This window comes from Hyperolius riggenbachi, chromosome 3 (genome assembly GCF_040937935.1).
Source record: "Hyperolius riggenbachi isolate aHypRig1 chromosome 3, aHypRig1.pri, whole genome shotgun sequence".
Taxonomy (NCBI): Eukaryota; Metazoa; Chordata; class Amphibia; order Anura; family Hyperoliidae; genus Hyperolius; species Hyperolius riggenbachi.
Genome location: NC_090648.1, coordinates 342553607 through 342573687, shown reverse-complemented (window position 1 = coordinate 342573687; position 20081 = coordinate 342553607). Strand labels below are relative to the sequence as shown.

General features: G+C 41.2%; 1 protein-coding gene across 1 annotated transcript in view; it reads left to right on the top strand.

Annotated features, from left to right (window-relative positions):
- Window positions 1-20081, top strand: part of UTP20 (UTP20 small subunit processome component) — a 145597-nt gene that overhangs the window by 45393 nt on the left and 80123 nt on the right. Inside the window, exons 17-25 of the mRNA XM_068276969.1 lie at window positions 2823-2885; window positions 2966-3121; window positions 4706-4782; window positions 6250-6329; window positions 8447-8687; window positions 9075-9275; window positions 13097-13187; window positions 17435-17520; window positions 19323-19448. Of these exons, the coding sequence (XP_068133070.1) occupies window positions 2823-2885; window positions 2966-3121; window positions 4706-4782; window positions 6250-6329; window positions 8447-8687; window positions 9075-9275; window positions 13097-13187; window positions 17435-17520; window positions 19323-19448 (1121 nt within the window). The remainder of the gene's footprint in view (window positions 1-2822; window positions 2886-2965; window positions 3122-4705; window positions 4783-6249; window positions 6330-8446; window positions 8688-9074; window positions 9276-13096; window positions 13188-17434; window positions 17521-19322; window positions 19449-20081) is intronic.

Below are 20081 nucleotides of genomic sequence, written 5' to 3'. Positions count from 1 at the left end.
CCTTACCAGTTATTAAAGTGTACCAGAGCTGAATGATTGTACCAGTTTTATACATACCTGGGGCTTCCACCAGCCCCATGCGCACAAATCGCTCCCACGCTGCTGTTCTCAGTTTTCCCCAGCGCCGGTACCGGGTCCCGTAACTCCCAGCCGCTGCCAGAGAGAAAGGTAGAGGGCACACTTCTCTTGCACATACTGGCTGTCACTGGAGGAAGTTACGAGACCTAGTACAGAAGACAGAGAAGACTGAGGATTGCAGCATGGGAGCGAACCGTGCGCATGGGTATGTATAAAACTGTTATAATCATTCAGCTCTGGTTTCCTTTAAGATCATGGGCGTGTGCACGTTGGGCAAAATGGGGCACCACCCCCCGGCCAAACTCTTCCGTCCCCTCTGCCAATGAGGAGAGAGACAGCCAAGCCAGTCCCGCCCCCAGATCGCACGTCATCCATTGCCTCCCATACTTCCTAGTTTCTTTTAGCGGCGTGTGCGAGCTGCATATGATGTTTCCTATGCAGCACAACGCACAGCTGCCTGCAGGGAGCAAAGATTGCTCTCTCTTAATGCTCCTCATCAGCTGGAGCTTGTTTGTGGCTGCTGGGGCTGAGTGGGCGCTTTTCTCTGTCCCTGCCATTATCTGACACTGACCTGGCAGGGGAGAGAATGTGATGTGTATCTGCAGCGGTAGTGATTTTCTGATCACTACTGCACAAAATCAATCCCATTATCAATCGAGAGCTGATCGGGTATGTTAGAAATAATTGTCTCAACCCATTGAACTGCTGGGAAATGGATGGTGTGTACTACGCATCAGAATAATTATTATTCTGTATTTATCTAGCACTGACCTCTTCTGGGGCACAGAGCACATAGTCATGTAGCTGACTGTCCTCAGAGGGACTCACAATCTAATCCTACCATAGTCCTAGTCCTACCATATTATTATGTATTTATATAGCACTTACACATCTGTAGCACTTTACCGAGTCACTGTCCTCAGTGGAGCTCACAATCTAATCCCTACCATAGTCTAATGTCCCACCATTGCTACGTTCATTTAAATTTGGCTCCACCTGTGACCACACCCACATTTGGTCCATGACCACACCCATTTTCAGCACGGCACCACTTTCCCCCTCTTTTTGCACCGACACCCCCCCCCCCCCCCCCCTCTTCAGAACATTTTCTGTGGACGCCCATGTTTAAAGAGTAACTGTCAGGCTGCAGAAGCTAATTTAAACCTCTAGTCTCCTGTGTTAAACAGTTTAGAAGGAAGCCAAAAAGACATTACTGAAGATAAAGATCTATCTTACCTTTGATGTATGCTTATCAGCAATGCTTAGAGCTAAGCAGGACGCAAGCCGCATAACATACTGCAAAGCATTCTGGGGCCCTCCCCTCGGCTGCTAAGGAGAAGACGGGATCAAGTTTCAGCAGCTTCTAAAACTCAGTCCAGCCACAGCACAGATAAATCTCCTGGCAGAGTACACTGCAGGAGTCCGCTATTGTTCCTAGCCACATGGCTCATTAATATTCACTGCACACTGTGTTATTCAGTATGAGCTGTCCTGTGATCAGAAGCAGGCAGGACATGACGACACATTTGGCTTCACAAACATGGAACCTGCCATGAGCTGTCAGGAGCATCATTCTCTGCATATACTATATACAAATTCTGTGAAATCCAAACGTGGACAGTGAAATGCATATGTAATGTAAGTACAGCCAATCTTTAGCTACTGATATATGTGTTTATTTTCTCTGAGACCCTATACCTAACAGCTCCTCTTTAAGATGGTATGTATGTGTAACCATAGATCCCATACGTAATGATATTTTACTTGGGCAAGGCATTATCTAATAACATTATGCAGAGCACTTCCCACACAGCTCTAGAGATTGGCTAAGCACAGAAGAGCTGGATGACAATGGGCTCTATTCACACAGCTTTTTCACCCGCTTTCCTCTGTTTTAATCTTATCTATGTTATATTTTTAAGCTCCCAAAGAGCAAAAATATAATATAATGAAGGTAAGAAAAGTAATATTGAAATGAAGTTAATCAGGAACAACTTACTTTGAGTGATTATTTTGCTTGTGTTGATAGGTTATTTTTTTTATCAGTTAGGTGATAAATAAGTCATTTATGAGAAGTTTTGTGAATAGAGCCCAAAGTCCCCCATCTAAGCATTGACTGAATACTTTGACTCTAGAGGTGCAGTTATGCTAAACTAATATGGGCTAATCCAATTCACTTTTTCTCCTAAGCTTTCTCATATGTGATATTTTCTCATCTTATCAGTAAACTGCCTTTTAAAGTGAGTGTAAAGCTGAAAAAAAGAGGCAGATATTGACCTATGGAGAGGGAAGACTCTGGATCATACAGAGCCTTCCCTGTCTTCTCTTGCTCCCCTCTTTCCAGCGTTTTCACCCCCGAGTTGTGTGTACTCCACCAATTGGGCAAATACATGGCTGTGAGCCCTAGGGAGGCTTCGGAAACACTTGTGTCCTCGAGTGCTTCCAAAAATGGGCAGCTCTGTACTTGCGTGCACACTTGCGCATGTGCAGTACGGAGCCGCCTGTCTTTGTAAGCACTAGGTACATGAGTACTTCCGAAGCCACCTGAAGTGGCAAATTAAACAGTGGTGACGCTGCTGGAACGTGGGGAACAAGAGAGGAAAAAAATGGCTCTATAGGATCCAGAGCTTTTCTCGTCCATAGGTAAGTATCAAACTGGGTTTAGTCCAGTATGTGTAAATGACAAATGTTTTAAAGAAGGAAGTCTTTGCAATTTACTCAATTGTGTGTTAATTTCTCTTTAGGTACGACTGCTTACAATAAGGATATTAGCTAACTTTTCTACACAACCAACTGTCAGTCTAGAGGTGAGTATATATTTATAGTAACTGGACGGAATAAGTGAGTGGATGGAAGGTGGATTTTAGACAAGTTATTTTATTTTCAGGAAGCGAAAGAAGAACAGAGTCCCAGCGTGTTTTCCATCCTGCTCCAATCTGAGCTTGTTCCGGCCACTGTGCATGAGTATAGAGAGAAACTGCTTCACCTCCGGAAGCTCAGGCATGACCTGGTGCAGCCAATCACAAAGGAAAACTTCACAGAGGTTGGTGCAGCAGTAATAATTTATTCTTAAGAAGATTCAAACTTTCCCTTATCCCCTGTAAATGAAGGTACTCTTATGCTCGTTGGGCCGCTGTGTCGCAGTTACAGGGAGACTTTTTAATGGCAATTGTAATCTAGAGTCTTTACATACATTACCCTTATAACGGTTTAGGAAAGGATTACTGCAGCTGATCCTGACCTAAAAACATCTAAATCCATTCCAGATAAACTGTTCTGATCAATGCCCACTGCATTTTATGGAAGGAATTGGGACTCACATTCTTTATTCCATTTTACATTCACAGCAATCAAAATGTGTGTGTTGTTTGGCATAGAATGTACAGTAGCATGGCTCTCTATGCTATTGCTTTAGAGCAGTGACTTAACGTGACACTGAAGCAAAAAAAAAGTATGATATAATGAATTGTATGTATAGTACGGATAATTAATAGTACCTCAGTAGCAAAGAAAAGTGTCTAATAATTTTATTTTCAGTTCTAAACATTGCATCATTCTGTCATACAAACCACACTTTGTGTTTTAAACTATGAACCAGAGCAGAGCTAATGAACCTTTGAACTTCCCTGCAGTAAAACCTTACCTGAAGCTATATTTTACTGTTTTTGATGTATAAGTGCTTCAGAAAACAGCACTGTTGCTGACCCAAGTTGGGTTGGAGAGCTCAGAGAAGCTTTTTTGCCTAGATAATAAGTGACATTTCTTAACTCTTTCTGTACTGGAAACAATATGTGACTTTTTCTCTGCTGCTTATGTTGTATTTCTTAGCTGTACTACACATACAATTCATTATCTCATAAGTTTAATTTCACTTCAGATTCCCTTTAAAGGGAAGGTTCAGGGACTGTTAAAAAAAAAATAAAAATCCGCATCCACTTACCTGGGGCTTCCTCCAGCCCGTGGCAGGCAGGAGGTGCCCTCGGCGCCGCTCCGCAGGCTGCCGGTGGTCTCCGGTGGCCGACCCGACCTGGCCAGGGCGGCGGTCAGGTCGGGCTCCTTCCGCGTTCCAAAATGCGCCTCACGGCGGCGCGCTGGCGTCATCGGACGTCCTCCGGGCTTTACTGCGCAGGCTCAGTAAAGCCCGGAGGACGTCCGATGACGTCAGCGCGCTGCCGTGAGGCGCATTTTGGAACACGGAAGGAGCCTGGCCGCTGGCCAGGCCGGGTCGGCCACCGGAGACCACCAGCAGCCTGCGGAGCGGCGCCGAGGGCACCTCCTGCCTGCCACGGGCTGGAGGAAGCCCCAGGTAAGTGGATGCGGATTTTTTTTTTTTTAACAGTCCCTGAACCTTCCCTTTAAAGCACACCTGAAGTGAGAGGGTTATGGATGCTGACATATTTATTTCCTTTGAAACAATGCAAATCCTGCTGTTCATCTGCCTCTTACAAGAACACTATCACAGCAAGAAATTATATAATTTAAAATATGTGATGCATACTATAAAATGTACATTTGTTTCAAAATAGAATACACTGTATATTACTTTTTTCTTATGTTGCGCTCACAAAAGTAGATAGTAAAAATCTGACTATATTTCTTTCTTAAATTATTTTTTTTATTTACATAGGTGCCACTGAGATATTTACTGGCAATGCTGTATGTGAACTTCAGTCCTCTATGGGATCCAGTAATTGAGCTTATAGCGTAAGTATATGTGGTGGTTTGGAATAAGCAGTTTATCTGTTTTTTAAAAGGTTTACCCAGAGACTACCTAAACAAACTGTACAGATTGAACAGAAATACCCATCTTTCTGTATGCCTAATTCGATGCAAAGAGCAAGAGCCCTTTTACCCTCTCTTGGGTAATAGAATTTCTGGCTGACACCATTTACACCTTTTAAAGCATTGTTATACATGTAGCTTAAAAATGTAAGGATGCTGAAATGTTTGCCATTAACCATGCAGTGTATACAGCTGAACTGAAGGGGTTGCTTTTTACCAAGTGGAGCTTTTTAACAAGTTAACAAGTGGAGCACGGAGACCAATATAACCAGCTGCAGATGGTAAACAGAACATGTCTAAAGGCCTGTACACATGGGCTGACTGATGTTGCCCGTTGGAGATCGGGACCCGATTCCCCAGGCAACATCGATGGGGGGACTATACAGATCTGTGTCAGCAATACAGCTGATGACGCGTTCTGTTGCTATGTGTGGAGGCGAAGGGACAATGGAGTGCGCACATGTGATGACATGTAAGGGGCAGGGCGAGCAGCACAGGCAAAGCAAGCAGCTGTCACTCGGCTAAGTTGATCTGCCGGGGGGATCGCTAGCCAAATGGCAGTCCTTCGTCAGGTACTGCTGTACACACACCAAATTATTATCTGAGGTGGTAGTTATTGGCTGCCTCACTGTTGTGTGTGTATGCAGCTTAAAGTACCTCCGTGGTGAAAATAAACTGATGAGAATAACAATTATATCTATCCTCTTCCTCCTAAAAATGACTTTTTTAGATATCCCACAGTTTTATTTTATATTTGTTTCTAGTTTTTAAGTTTTTACTGTTTCATTGTCTCTGCTCAGTGACACCTTCACTTGACCCCTTTTATCTCTTTCCTGCTCTCAGAAGCCATTTACTAACTAAAGGAAATTATTTTATGGCTTAAATTACTTATCAGCAAGGGTTATGCCATAATTTGACCCAGTCTGACCTGGACAGAAACTGTCATTTGCATACCTGTTGTTTAACTTTTTCAGGCAAAGAAAGAAAAAAAAAACACAGTATAGTTATTTGAGTGCCTAGCACTGTACATACACATGTCTATCTCATCATGTCACATGTCACCTCAGTTGTCCTTTAAGAGAAAAAAAAATAGTGTGATAAAACATCAGTTATTGAGGTAGTCTTTAACTATGTGTTGGCATGACGGCTTCCCAGTTGTAGGATATTTTTCTTTCACCTGGTGGTTTGATGATTCAGTGAATAATTTAATTGTTTAGGGTCATATAACATCTGCCAGGGCTCATGGGAAGTATTCTGTTAATATAACATCTTGTACTAAAAGACTCTTTACAGATAAGAGTGAATGGTCAGGTGTTGGTTACTTGGATTGTGATGAGTACACTCACTGGCTGTGTTCCCGGATAGTAATCTTATTACTGTCTTCCACAGATCTCATGCAAATGAAATGGAGAATAAAGCTTTCTGGAAAGTGTTCTACGAGCATTTGGAAAAGTCTGCTATTCACGCTGGTAACGTTTTACTGATTGTTAATCAATGGCTAAACTACTTTGGGCAAGGAAAGATATTTCTGTAGAGTGTGTATTTTTGTTAGCTCTGCAGGGTTTTTTCCTTTAGGGCGCTGTTGCACATGACAGAATTTATGTGCCAATTACCTTTTTGCAGATTCGCTTTTGCAGCACAGCTAATGCAAGTCAATGGCATTGTATTTTTTGTGGTGTTTTTTTTTTTTCCCAATCCGAATTTTCTGCAAAAAGTAAACAGCCTACATGTATTCAGTTTTTTTTACACCGGACATGCGAATCACATACAATGCTAATCACTGGGACATGCTAATTTGCGGACTCCAAACGATAACATTTGCATGCCAATGTTTAATTACATACAATTTAACCTTATTGGTGTGCATGGAAAAAATGGGAATGCGAAAAAATTCACATATAAACATAAAAAGAAGAATTGAAATGCGGAAAATCACAAAAAACACAATCGCTGTTATGAAATAACGTAGGAAAAAAGCAGGTGAAAAATGCAGGGATAAGTGTAAAGGGACCCCCATACATTTTAAACACTCTAGTATGCAGCAAACAACATTCCATTTTGACAGTGTATAAGTTCTGTCAAGCTAGGCACACACTGGAAGATAGTGCCTCGATCTGGCAACCAATCATTTACTCCACAATTGTAAATTGATCAGGAGGCAGTATTCTACCAAACAAGCAAAACCGCTCAGGCCTTCCTTACTTCTCTTCTGCTTTTTGAACAAGGGATGTCAGTGTCTGTCCCCAACCAGGTGCACCAAGTTTGGTGCTCCAGTCTGTCTAGAATCACAAACGGGAGACGGCACCCCAAAGGCTTCTGCTGTAAAGCAACATTGGAGTGTAATCTACACAATACGTTTTTGCCTTACACCCTTCTTCAGGTGTGACGTTCCAATACTGACTACAATCTGTATAAATCCTCCCACATGAAGTGAATCATTAATCACTATCTCTAATAAGTTAACCCCTAAAATGCTGAATAAGAAGATAAATTAAGTCTAGATCAACGGGCACTATTAGTTAAAGACTACCGCTGCAGAAAAAGAACCTGAGTATACATAATTCAAAAAACATCTTGGTCATATGTCATCAGAAATAATTGAATTGATTGAACTGCTGCTTCTGCTACATTTGTATCGCTGGATGCAATATAGAGCTGTGTGGCCTATAACTGTATGAGCTACTGGATCTCTGACAACTACGGTATCATAAGCTTCTAGTGGCTGGCTTGTCTCTCTCACCCCCTCCCTCCTGGCACTTGGAATGCTGCATCCTCCAGTCAGATGGTAATCACAGTCATGCTGTCCATACGGCGGGGAGGGTGGATGAGTCCAACTGCTGTACCTACCTCAACAAAGCCAATTGCAAAGATCCATTCAGGAAACTGAAAATTTCTGATCAGACTTGGAGATTCATACCTAGCCTTAAAGTAAATCTGAAGTGAAAAAAAATAAATAAATCTGATACTTCCTTATGCAGAGGAAAAGCTTTGGATCCTATTGAACCTTCCCTGTCCTCTCTTAAGTCCCCTCGTTCCAGCACTGCAACCCCCATTCCACATATTTGACCAACTGGTCAAATACACCTTTGGCAACCCTCGGAAGGCTTTGGGAGTACTCATGCCCCCAACTGCTACCAAAGACTGGCTGCTCTGTACTGCACATGCACTCAGGCTCCTGAAGGTGGTGTAACTTCACCAGGTGATAGTACTGTAAGAGAGCTGAGAGGAGATAGGGAAGGCTCAATAGGATCCACAGCCTTCCCTCTCCATAGGTAAGTATCAAACTTGTTCTATTTTTAATGCTATAGATTTGCTTTGAATTGAAATGGAAAGATAATTTTGAGTAACCGTAAATTACAAATGTGTAAAGAACCATTCTGTCTTCCTTTCAAACATTTCCATTGAGTGTGTTCGAAAAGACACTGAGCGAAAACGCTGCCCCAGCAAGCAGACTGGCATCAATATAATTTCGTAGTGGGCAGTTTTGCTTTTTGAGACCTTCAGCAATGAGTGTCTTTAATGTGTATTGAGGTCCTGGAGATTATTTTTGCTTTTGTTTGATGTGACTATCACTTATTTCCCACAGAGGAAGAGCTGCAGGATGTGAATGAGGATGCCAGGTGTAGCCAGATCCAGGACATGGATTTCTCCAGTGCTGGAGATGTTGGCATCTTATATGGAGACATGCTGAAAAGCAGAACCAATATAAATGAAAGGACTGATTACACCAATTTTCGCTTCTTGCTCTGGAAAGCGATGTCTCTTTTTCCTGACCGAGTGGAGCCTAGGTCAAGAGAACTCTCTCCACTCCTGCTCAGGTTTATAAGGTAGGACTAGATTGGCCAAAATACAGCATGCCTATTTAGTGAGTTTTCTCTCTCAATTATCTTTATATGCTTTATATGCTCTTCAGTAGGTTTCCTAGTACTTTCGCAAGCACTCCGAGAGTCCAAACAACCCGCTGTACAAAAAAAAAAAAAATCGTACAGTAAATGAAACCTGAGTGTTACTGGGTCCCTGGATCTTATTGGGACAGGGACTTAGAGAAAACCTTCCTTAATTTTTACTCACTCTAACCAAAGTTAAGTACATGTGTGCCTGCAAAATAACGTCTTCACACATAATGCGCTGTCTCTGATTGAGCAGATATTGTGGTTTAGATTAAGTAATATACATCCAGACTCGTCATTTAGATTCCCAATGCTTCCTTTCAGCAATGAATACTATCCAGCAGACTTGCTGGCTGCCCCTTCTCAGGATCTTCGGAAACAAGATGTTGGGAGAGCAAAAAGTGTATCTGAAGAAGGTGGCACTCTGGAAGAAGATGCAACCATGGAAGAGGAAGATAATGTGGAGATGGAGGAAACCGATATTCCTGAGATGCAAACGAAGAAAACAAGACGAGCTGCATCAAAGTGAGTCTTAATTTGAATAAGAATTTTTAGATGTAAGGTGTGTAGATACACACTAGTACTGTTGCCTGCAACTCGGCAACAGTTTCGGAGTCAAAATCCTGTTCAGGCAGATTGCTGACCTATATAGGAGAGGAAGGATGGCGTGGTCCACAATGGAGCAGGCGGTTTGAGTAGGAGAACAATAGGCTCCTTGCTTCCCACTGAACTCTCTGATTTCAATAATCTCTGAATCGCATGCCTAAAACAACCATGTGGTTAGTGTGCTCAGAATCCCTCATGTACATACTTGTTCTGGGTCCATCGCTTAGAGTAATGGAAGAAGAGGATCAGCAGGATCTCTGCGTCTAGACATCCTAGGAAAGAGTTTGTTTACACTTTGGATGGGTAAATAGATTACTGTTTCTCATTACGGGGTGATTATGTTTAGACACCTGAAATGGGACCACATTAAAGGACTTACAAGGCCAACGGAGCAAAAATCGACGTTTAAGGCACTGAGGATGCCGTCCGCGCCCTCCGTGCCGATCTGCCGGGTCCCCCCGCTCATTAGCCCCCCGGGCCGGCTCCCGACCCCACGGCCCGGGTCAGGCTCTCCTGCCTCTCCAAAAATGGCCGCTTCCTCTGGCCGCGACTGCGCAGTCCGCCTGGCCGCGAGTGCGGCTGTGCAGCTCTAGGGCCAACCCCCCCGATCCGCGCTACGTAGCGTGGATCGGGGGGGGGGGTGTCCCTAGGGCTGCGCAGCCGCACTCGCGGCCAGGCGCCTGACTGCGCAGCCGCGGCCAGAGGAAGCGACCATTTTTGGAGAGGCAGCAAAGCCCGGGCCGGGAGCCGGCCCGGGGGGCTAATGAGCGGGGGGACCCGGCGGATCGGCGCGGACGACGATGCAGGTAATTAACTTTTTTTGCTCCGTTGGCCTCGTAAGTCCTTTAGGGGGGAAGGTATGGTTATTTAGCAGAAAGGGCAATATAGTAACCAGATAGGTTATGGCTGGGCATATAGAACAGAATTTACATTTGGAAAAACTTTAAAGAGAATCTGTACTCTAAAATTCTTATAACATAAAGCATACCATTCTATTCATTATGTTCTCCTGGGCCCCTCTGTGCTGTTTCTGCCACTCTCTGCTGCAAACCTGGCTTGCAATTGCCAGTTTTAGGCAGTGTTTACAAACAAACCAACCAGCTTGTGATAGGCTCACATAAGCAGAGTGTGAATCATACAGAGCCTGCAGGGGGCCTGGAGAGGGTGTGTATAGCTTCTATCCAATCACAAGCAGCACTGCACATTCCAATCTGAGTGCCTCAGCCCAACAGAGCCGACAGAGGAAAGAAGATTAGATCATATAACAGAGATAATACAGTCACTGTGCAAGTAGGAAAGGCTGCAGTAAGCCAGACCACATTAGAACAGGCATAGGAACTTATAGGATAGAAGAAATAAGGATGACAATTTTGTTACAGAGTATCTTTAATGGTAAAGGAACATAGGGAAATAAGTGTCAAATTACCCAGTGAGAACAGCTGTGCAAAGTCTATAAATTAAGCTTCGGTAAGCGTATTTTACAGATATTCTTAAAATTGGCATTCTTTAGGCCAAATTTACCTTGAGACTTTTTCATATGTACCGATCTCTACCTAAAATGCTGCCATCAAAAATAAGGGGGCAGCAATTTGCTGCTTCATCCAGAAGCTGCTGGGATAACAATGCCGCCCATAGCTCCCAGTATTGTACCATGATGACTACTTTTTGTGATTGTTGGGCAGAGCAGAGGCAGAAAAGGCGAATTTGCTTTGTATGTCCACATTTTCTTTAACCCTTCCTGGTTATTTGAAGATGCATTTCTTTGATTATTTGGAAAGCATTAAATCAGTATTTTGAGATAAGTGTATTGTTGACTAGTGTCAGCTGTTATTGCTCCATGTTGAAATTGAACCTAATGTAAATGTCTACACTTAGTTGGTTTCATACTATTAAGCATTAAACAATAACTTGTGCAGCTTGTTCTTAACACACACTTCTCCCTTTATAGAACTAGCACAGTGCACTGACCTGCAATCTATTATATAATTGTGTTTTTCATGCTTTTAATTTACTTTTCAAATTGATGTTAGTTTCTAGTTCTCTGATTTGGTGCTGTGTTCCTCTGTTGCTGAGCCATCAGCACAGGGTCCTGGCATCTAGCTGGATGCAGCTGATACCCCCTTAAAGGGACTCCGAGCAGCGCCTTTTAGTTTTCGCTATTTTCGCGATTAAAATTACCGCGGCCAAGATTTCGATCGCGCACATAGAGAAAACTAAAAGGCATAGGGCGATGATTTAGGTGTCGTCAGAAAGAGGAGAAAGAGAGCTTTAAAATGATATCCATCTTTCCATAGTTACATTGTATTACACAGGGCGACTTTTTCCTAAAGTCAGCAGCTCCATTCTGCTGAATGCAGCTGCTGACTTTGAGAAAAGTCGCCCTGTGTAATACAATGTAACTATGGAAAGATGGATATCATTTTAAAGCTCTCTTTCTCCTCTTTCTGACATCACCTAAATCGTCGCCCTATGCCTTTTAGTTTTCTCTATTTTCACGGTCGAAATCGCGGCCGCGTCAATTTCAATCGCGAAAATAGCGAAAACTAAATGGCGTAGGGCGGCGGTTTATATATCATTGGAAAGAGGAGAAAGAGAGCTTTAAAATGATATGCATCTTTCCATAGTTTCTGCACTACTCGGAGTCCCTTTAAAGAGGAACTTTACTGAAAAATAGTAGTAGGGGTAGAAAAATAAATCAATACATTGCAAAATGATGAGTTGAAAAATAGAAGAGAGATTAAGAAATTATTGATGTTCGCTATGTAATTCATTCATATTGCTTGATCCACAATGAGCCTGCTAGTCATCATCTTTACTACTGACAGACAACAACAAAAACTAGAGAGCACCAACTGCACAGAGGGAAATACTGGTTGCTTGGCAGTTGGAAACAGCCGTTATTTCCCACCGTGCAACAAGGTTCACAGAAAGGAAACTGTCATGGCCATGGTCAGGACATTACACTGTGGGAGGGGTTTTACCACACTATCTGCCACACAGACACCTCCCCGATGATCGATTAGATAAAAGGTAAAGATTTCCCCTGGGAAAAGGTGGTATCAACTACGGATTGGGATGAAGTTCAATCCTTGGTAAAAATGCCTCTTTAAGGCAGGGTCCACACTTGTCTGCTTTGCATGCATTTTCCTGCAATGCATATTCACATTAACATAGATTGTCCATGTAAATCAGTGCACTTTTTTACAGGTAGTGTACATTTTGACATGCCTGCAGCATTTTTATGTCCCCGGTCCCATTTACCTTGGCACTTAAGCAGTGCATTCATTTCAGCTAAAGACTCAGTGCCAAGAGGAATTAGGAGCAAAGGACCCTTGTTCTAGTTTGTTTTGGTTTTGTGTAATTTTTTTTTAATTAGAAGAGCAGTTTGATGCAGGATACTGAAGAAAATGGAAGGATTTGTTTTTAAGTCATATTAAAAACAATAGTTTAGAGTGGTTTGGGAGGGAGTTTCTTTATTTTATGCTCTGTAGCTAAATGAGTACATTTAACTGTACAGCAGGAAATGGGCTGTATTATGCTTGCCTGGTATGCCTCCTTTAATGCTGACAGCAGCCTCTTGATATCTGGTGCTTTGAGAAGGTGCTCCATGCCATTCAGAAGTAATTCTGGGGGTTTCCTGCAGTATTGAGGATGTAGCGATCTTCATTGTATTTCTCTTTGTACTGTTAATCATTTAGGTAGGTATTTTAACACAGAATTGATATTGTTTTTATTTGTAGGCAACTCATCGAACACCTGAGAGTGTTTTCTAAGTTTTCAAATCCACGTGCTTTGTACCTGGAGCCCAAGTTACATGACCTCTACACCCAGGTAAATGCAGAACCAAGTGTAACTGTAGTAAATAAAGCATTGTTGTCTGCATTTTTTTATAGCTTTGTCTTAAAGAGAATTTATAAGGGAGAAGGTGCCCCTGGGCGGTACTTACCTCGGGAGGGGGGAGTCTCTGGATCCTAATGAGGCTTCCCTCGTCCTCCTGTGTAGCCCCAATCCAGCATTGTCACCCCCCGAAAATTCACCAACAAGCTTGTCAGCGCATGATATTTCCCTTTTGGGATCCAGTGTAGGCACATTACCATCCTCCCCCTCGGGAAGATATAGCCGAGCCGGAATAAGTTTGCTCTACTGCGCATGCGCAAGACCCCTGCGCAGTAGAGCGGACCCGATTGGGCTTGACTATTTCCTTCAGAGCCCAAAGGGGAAGATAGTACTGTTCCTGCGCTGGATCCCAAATGTAAATATTGCAATCTGCTGTGGATCAATGGAGCCAGCGCTGGATCGGTGCTGCACAGGAGGAAGGTGGATTAGGATCCAAAGGCTTCCCCCACCCAAGGTAAGTACCCCCTATAGGCACTTTTCTATATTATAGATTCTATTTAAAGTTAAAGAGTTCTTTAAGGCTACTTTCCCACCAAGACGCATAACGTGCCCCTAACGCAACGTATGGTGGTGTTGAAATTGGACGTCAGATTGAGCTGCGTTATGCAGCTCTCAAAGCAGCTGCTCCAGGTTAGTGATAGGAAGTCTGGATCCTTTTAAGGATTCGGATCATTTGAATCGGATCATTGAAAAGATCCGGATCTTTGAACCGAATCATTTGAATCATTTTACTAGGGAAGCAGACTGGGTGAAATGACTAGCAGGACAGGACTTTCCCTGCACTGTACATTCTGTATGTTCCTGTTTCTTCCAGAAAGACATCCACTGTGAACCGAATCTTTCATTGTGATGATCCGGATCGTTCATGATCCGGACAACACTACAGTCCTACCACCAGTCTCTGCAGTGCAGTGAATATTAATTAGCCATGTGGCTGGCCGCTGAGGAGGAAGGAAGACCTCCTCCTCCAACATTACTGAGCATGTGCAAAGCAGTCTAACGCTGCTTAGCCCAGTATAACGTACAGCATGCAGCACTTTGTTTAAACGTGCTGCGTTACTATGTAACGCAACATGGGCACTGTGAACATCGCAATTGATTTTACAGTGCTGTGAGTTAGGCTGCGTTACTGGCTGCTGTAACGTGGGACTTTAATGTCCCACTGTGAAACCAGCCTAAAGTATTGAGGAGCTTTATCAGGCACTCCCTTCACCTTAATGTGTGGCTGAATTTTGATGAAACTAGTAATAAGGCTAGTTTAAAAGTTTAAAGTCCGGGCTCTTCGTTTTGATCAAGTGAGAAGAGTTGTAACCTCTTTTGGCATTTTGTGAATGTCTTTTACTCCAAATGAATGTTCCCTTGCTTTAATACTTAATGGCAGGTGATCACTAGGACCGTAAGGCATTCTAAACAGGTTTCTAACATAGATGCTTCAGAAGTACACTTTGTACTGGAGTTGTTAGCATGCATTCCAAATCATGCATAGACTGTTTAGGAAACTTTGTACAAGGTGTACTAAGTGTGTGTACTCAGCAAGCAGAGCAGCCTCTGCACTTACAATGAGCATTCTGTCCAGAATCAACTGGCTGGCTGATAGCCTCCAGCCTGACTTAGTGTTAATATAGGGTGCTGTGTAATACCTTGTTGCTTTATAAATAAAGAAAATGAATAATTATCAGTTTATTACTTGGGATCATTCACACCATGTGCTGTGTAAACACATTCTATTCACAAGCACTGGAGAAAGAAGCTAGATGGCCTGTTCCGATAATTTCATAGGTGATACAACTGCCTTCAAACATGCCACAGCGTTTACTTCACTTGTTAAAATAGTTGCAGGAAAAAAACAATCTTCTCAGGTCTGTGATGGCTTCAGCAGCTATTCAGAATCTTACTTTCTGAAAATAGGAGGAAGGAAATTGATCTTCTGATTTTTTACTACAGGGCACTAAATGGTATTATGTGTTTAAATAATACTGAAGTTATTAAATTGATCAGTATCTCCATCCTAGTTGTACACACCAGTGAGTTAACTATAAAGTGGTCAAATGTTGTCGTTCAAAGGACGCTCAAGGGTATACATACTGTCAAAGCAATATCTTGTGATCATGTTAGGAACAGTTTACTTGTGAACAGTGTACATATGTGTTGCTGTGGGTCTCTGCTGTAGAGAGAGAGAAACTGCTTCATCAGTCTTGCTCCAGCACTAGTGGGTGCAGAAAACACGCCAGCACAGGCTTTTGAGTGCATGGATTTCCACCAGGCAGCCTATTCGGTACTGTGGAGAGGGAAAGGGAGTGGAAGATGAGAAAGCGATATCCCTCTGAAGCTCACAGCAGGAACTGCAATGGCAGTTGGTCAAGAATATTTAAATTCTGTGCATCGCTGAATTAAATATGCCTAATATTGGGGAACTTAATTAACTGAGCTAAATTGTCACCTGAAATTATCACAAATGATCACTTGGACAGTTGAAATCTAGCTTATGTAAGCTGTTTAGCAAGTCCTATATTCCTGACTTTGAGGTAGTAGCTTGGTTAAGTTAATCAGAAACACCTTTGTTTTACCTTTAATTTTTTTTGAAGAGAAGTGAAAATTATCTGTCAACAGTTTCTGAGGACTGGATTACTCAATGTACAGTTAATGTGTATATATAGGAAGATTTAAGCTGTATCATTTTTCCATGTACCTAGTGTTTTTTTTGCCTGTGAACTGTAACTAAATTGCCCTATAAGACTAATGACAGTACCATTTTGTTGCTCTTCTGTTTTCTAGTTTAATGACTTTTTGGAATGCATTACGGTCGTGTACCTTGTAACATACATTTCTGAGTTTATTTATTCAGCCCAAGTCCAACTCAGTCATCAAGTAACTGTTTAAGCATATTGCTCGATCAGCCAAATACAGCTGTTATTGTTTAAAATTGTTTCCGATTAAGATGTATTGTAATCATTAAGTTCAGCAGTTAAAGAAAATTAATACATCTCATGGAATAAAAGTCAAAGTGCAGAGGAGGAGATTGTTTTTTGGGTCTATATAAAATATTCAACTTTCATGGAATGACTTTGTACTAATCTGTATGGAAAGTCATACAGATTAGTCATACAGTTTATAGGTAAAAGTAATGGGTAAATGATATGTGCATTGTCAGTTCTCTTTCTTGCTAGTGGAGCGTTGACAGCGTATCATGCTGGGTTTAACCCTCAACTTATTTTAGAGACCTGTAGATATCAACACTTTATTTTACTGATCTTGAAACTTCTGTTCATTTCCACTTGTTTGAATGGTCATATATGACACACTTTGATTGTTCGACAGAACCATTTGTTAGAAATGCTTTTTTGAATCAAGGATAAAGTTGAGTGCAATTTTCTCATCCTAGACATCAATTTCGATCAATTTCTGGTAGAAGTGAACGGAAAACAGTCAGAAATCAATCTGAAAATGAACGGAAATCGATCAGAAATCAGATTGGACATGTTAGAAATAATTGATCTGACAGTAATTCTGCCAGAAAATCTCATAGTGTGTACCTAGCATTATAGGCAGAGGATCAGCAGTATAGCCAGGCAACTGGTATTTCTTAAAAGGAAATAAATAGGGCAACCTCCATATACCTCTCACTTCGGTAGTCCTTTAAAGCACACCTGAAGTGTGAAGGATATGGAGGCTGCCCTATGTATTTCTTTTTAAGCAATTCCAGTTGCCTGGCTGTCCTGCTGATCCTCTGCCTCTAATACACCAAGCTCTAATATTTTAAGCAATAAACTCTGAACAAGCAGTCAAATAAGGTGGTTTGACTGAAGTTTGACTTTATTTGCCACATGTTTGTTTCAAGCGTGTGGTTTAGACACTACTGATGCATGAAAGATCAGCAGCATGCCAGGCAATTGGTGTTGTTTAAAAGGAAATACATTTGTGGCAGCTTTCAGGTGTCCTTTAAAAATGGACCCGAGCTTTAGATTGTCCCTGGTAGTAACTTGTTTTCCACTCCCATCTTGTTATCTTGGAAATCCCCAAATACATTCTATGGCAGAATTATATCCAAATTAATACAATTTTTTTAATGGTCCGTGTACCCAACCTCAGTTGCATCTTTACACTTAGATTTTAGAAACTAGCAACCTGTTAACGCTATTTTATTTGCTGTTCTGCCTTATTCTTTCTCTTTTTCTTTCCAGCTATTGTCACACCAAGATCAGAATGTACAGAAAGTTGCTTTGGATTGTGTGCTGACCTACAAACACATGCATATACTTCCCTACAGGTAATTATGTGCTTCTCCCTGTTGGGACTATGATAGATTAGTTTCAACTATATACATAATATATATTTTGTTTGTTAAAGGGCATCCAAGATGAAAATAAACCGATGAGATAAACAATTCTATCTACCCTCCTTCTCTTAAAAAAAATCACTTATTTAGATGTCACACATTTTTATTTAAAATGTAAATCTACTTTTTAAGTTTTTACGGTTTAATTGTTTCTGCTCAATTACACAATCATTGGAGTATGCCAGAGCTAAAATCTACAAACTATTGAACTTTAATCTCTCTCCTGCTCTCAGTAGCCATTTATTGCCAGGAAAGTGTTTTATGGCAATAATTCCTTATCCGTGAGGATTAAGCTATAGTCTCACCTGGTCCCAACCCAGGAAGAAACTGTCACTTACATACCTGACTTTTAAATCGTTCAGGCAGAGAAAAATAAAAAGGACATGTCTATCTTATGTCACATGTCACTTCGGATGTCCTTAGGCACAGGGGAATAAAGGAAATCTATAGCGTTTGAGCTGTGTTTTTTTTCCTGCTATTTTCTGATGCATGAAAGATCAGCAGGATGCCAATATTTGCAGCAGACAGTGGGGAATAAGGACATTTGTAGGAAGTTTGGCAGTAACACTTCTTACATCTTAACTAAATTGCTTTTTTTATGTACATAAGATAAATTTGGGACCAGTTTGTACAAATCCACTAAAGAGACTATTAATGACTTGGCTTACAGCTTCTGTGCACTTTCACTGCTCTCTATAATATATAATAGAGGAATGACGGCCTATTTAGGCTGTAGCCTCCCATTACTGCTGTCATCAACCAGCTACCTTCATTCAGTTAGAATGAATCTTGGTGACCAATTTAAAGAGACACTGAAGCGGAAAAAAAATATGATATTATGATTTGTATGTGTAGTACAGCTAAGAAATAAAACATTAAGATCAGATACATCAGTCTAATTGTTTCCAGTACAGGAAGAGTTAAGAAACTCCAGTTGTTATCTCTATGCAAAAAAGCCATTAAGCTCTACGACTTTGAAAGTAGTGGAGAAGGCTGTTTTCTGACTTTTATTATCTCAACGGTTCCTGTACTATTTACTTTTTCTCTGCCAGAGGAGAGGTCATTAGTTCACAGACTGCTCTGAAAGAATCATTTTGAATGCTGAGTGTTGTGTAATCTGCACATAATATAGAATGATGCAATGTTAGAAAAAACACTATATACCTGAAAATAAAAATATGAGAATATTTTCTTTGCTGCTAATCTTCTAGTAATTATTCATAGTACACAACCAATTCACTATATCATATTTTTTTTCTTCGCTTCAGTGTCTCTTTAAAGGAAAGGCATTTATTATTTCACCTGCTTTCACACTTTCCTTTGCAATTAATATATTAACTTTTTGGTTTCAGTAGAAAATGAATGTTAAGTAGTCCTGCATCTTTAATCTCAGCTCTCCATGCTGAACCTCAATATGAAATCCTTGTGAAGTTGTTGAGTATAATTTTATTTTATGTATATGTTTTCTGTGTTCCCCTGGCATAGTTGGCCCTTTATAAAGTGGGTGAACTATGTCTGTTAAATAGTGCCCACAGAGAAGCAAATTTTTTGTACTACTTACTATTCTTCTTCTACTATGATTTTCATAAACTGACCTGTAAGCATACACTTGAAGAAAACATAATCTAGGATTAATACACAAGGCTAAAAGCAGTACTGTATTTGCAGGGATTTATAGGTAATCTTGTGAAAATGATTTTTTAAATTTGATTTTTGGTTAACACATTTTGTAGGGAAAATTTGCAGCGGTTGCTGGAGGACAAAAATTTTAAGGAAGAAATTGTGCACTTCAGTATTTCCGAGGAGAATTCGATAGTGAAGTCAGAGCACAGACCTGATCTAATGCCAGTGCTTATGAGGTATGTGCAATATAGTGATATGTGAGAAATGTAAAGTCATGCATTTTGGTCGGAAAATGGTCTAGCACCATACAAAATAAACGGGATACAGATGGAGACATCAAACTTGAAAAAGGACTTCATCATCGACAACAAGTTAAATGATCGTATTCAATGCCAAGCCGCTGCAGCTAAAGCGAATGAAATTTTGGGATGCATTAAAGGGGAAATAAAAACTCGAGATGCTAGCATAATATTGCCCCTGTTAACTCTCTAGTAAGACCACATCTGGAATATGGAATTCAGTTCTGGGCACCACAATACAGTAAAGATATTGCAGTTTTAGAGCAGGTGCAGAGACGAGCAACAAAATTGATACGTGGGATGGAAGGACTCACTAAGGTTAGATAAACTGGGTTTATTTAGTCTAGAGAAAAGACTTCTTACAGGGGATCTAAATACATCAGAGGGCAATATAAAAGCTTGGCGGATGAGCTTTTTGTCCCTAGGCCTTCACAAAGGACTAGAGGACACAATCTGCGCATGGAGGAAAAACGGTTTAGCCATTTATTTAGGAAAGTGTTCTTTACAGTAAGCGTGATTAAGATGTAGAATGCATTGCCACGGGAAGTAGTAATGGCTAATTCTATATCT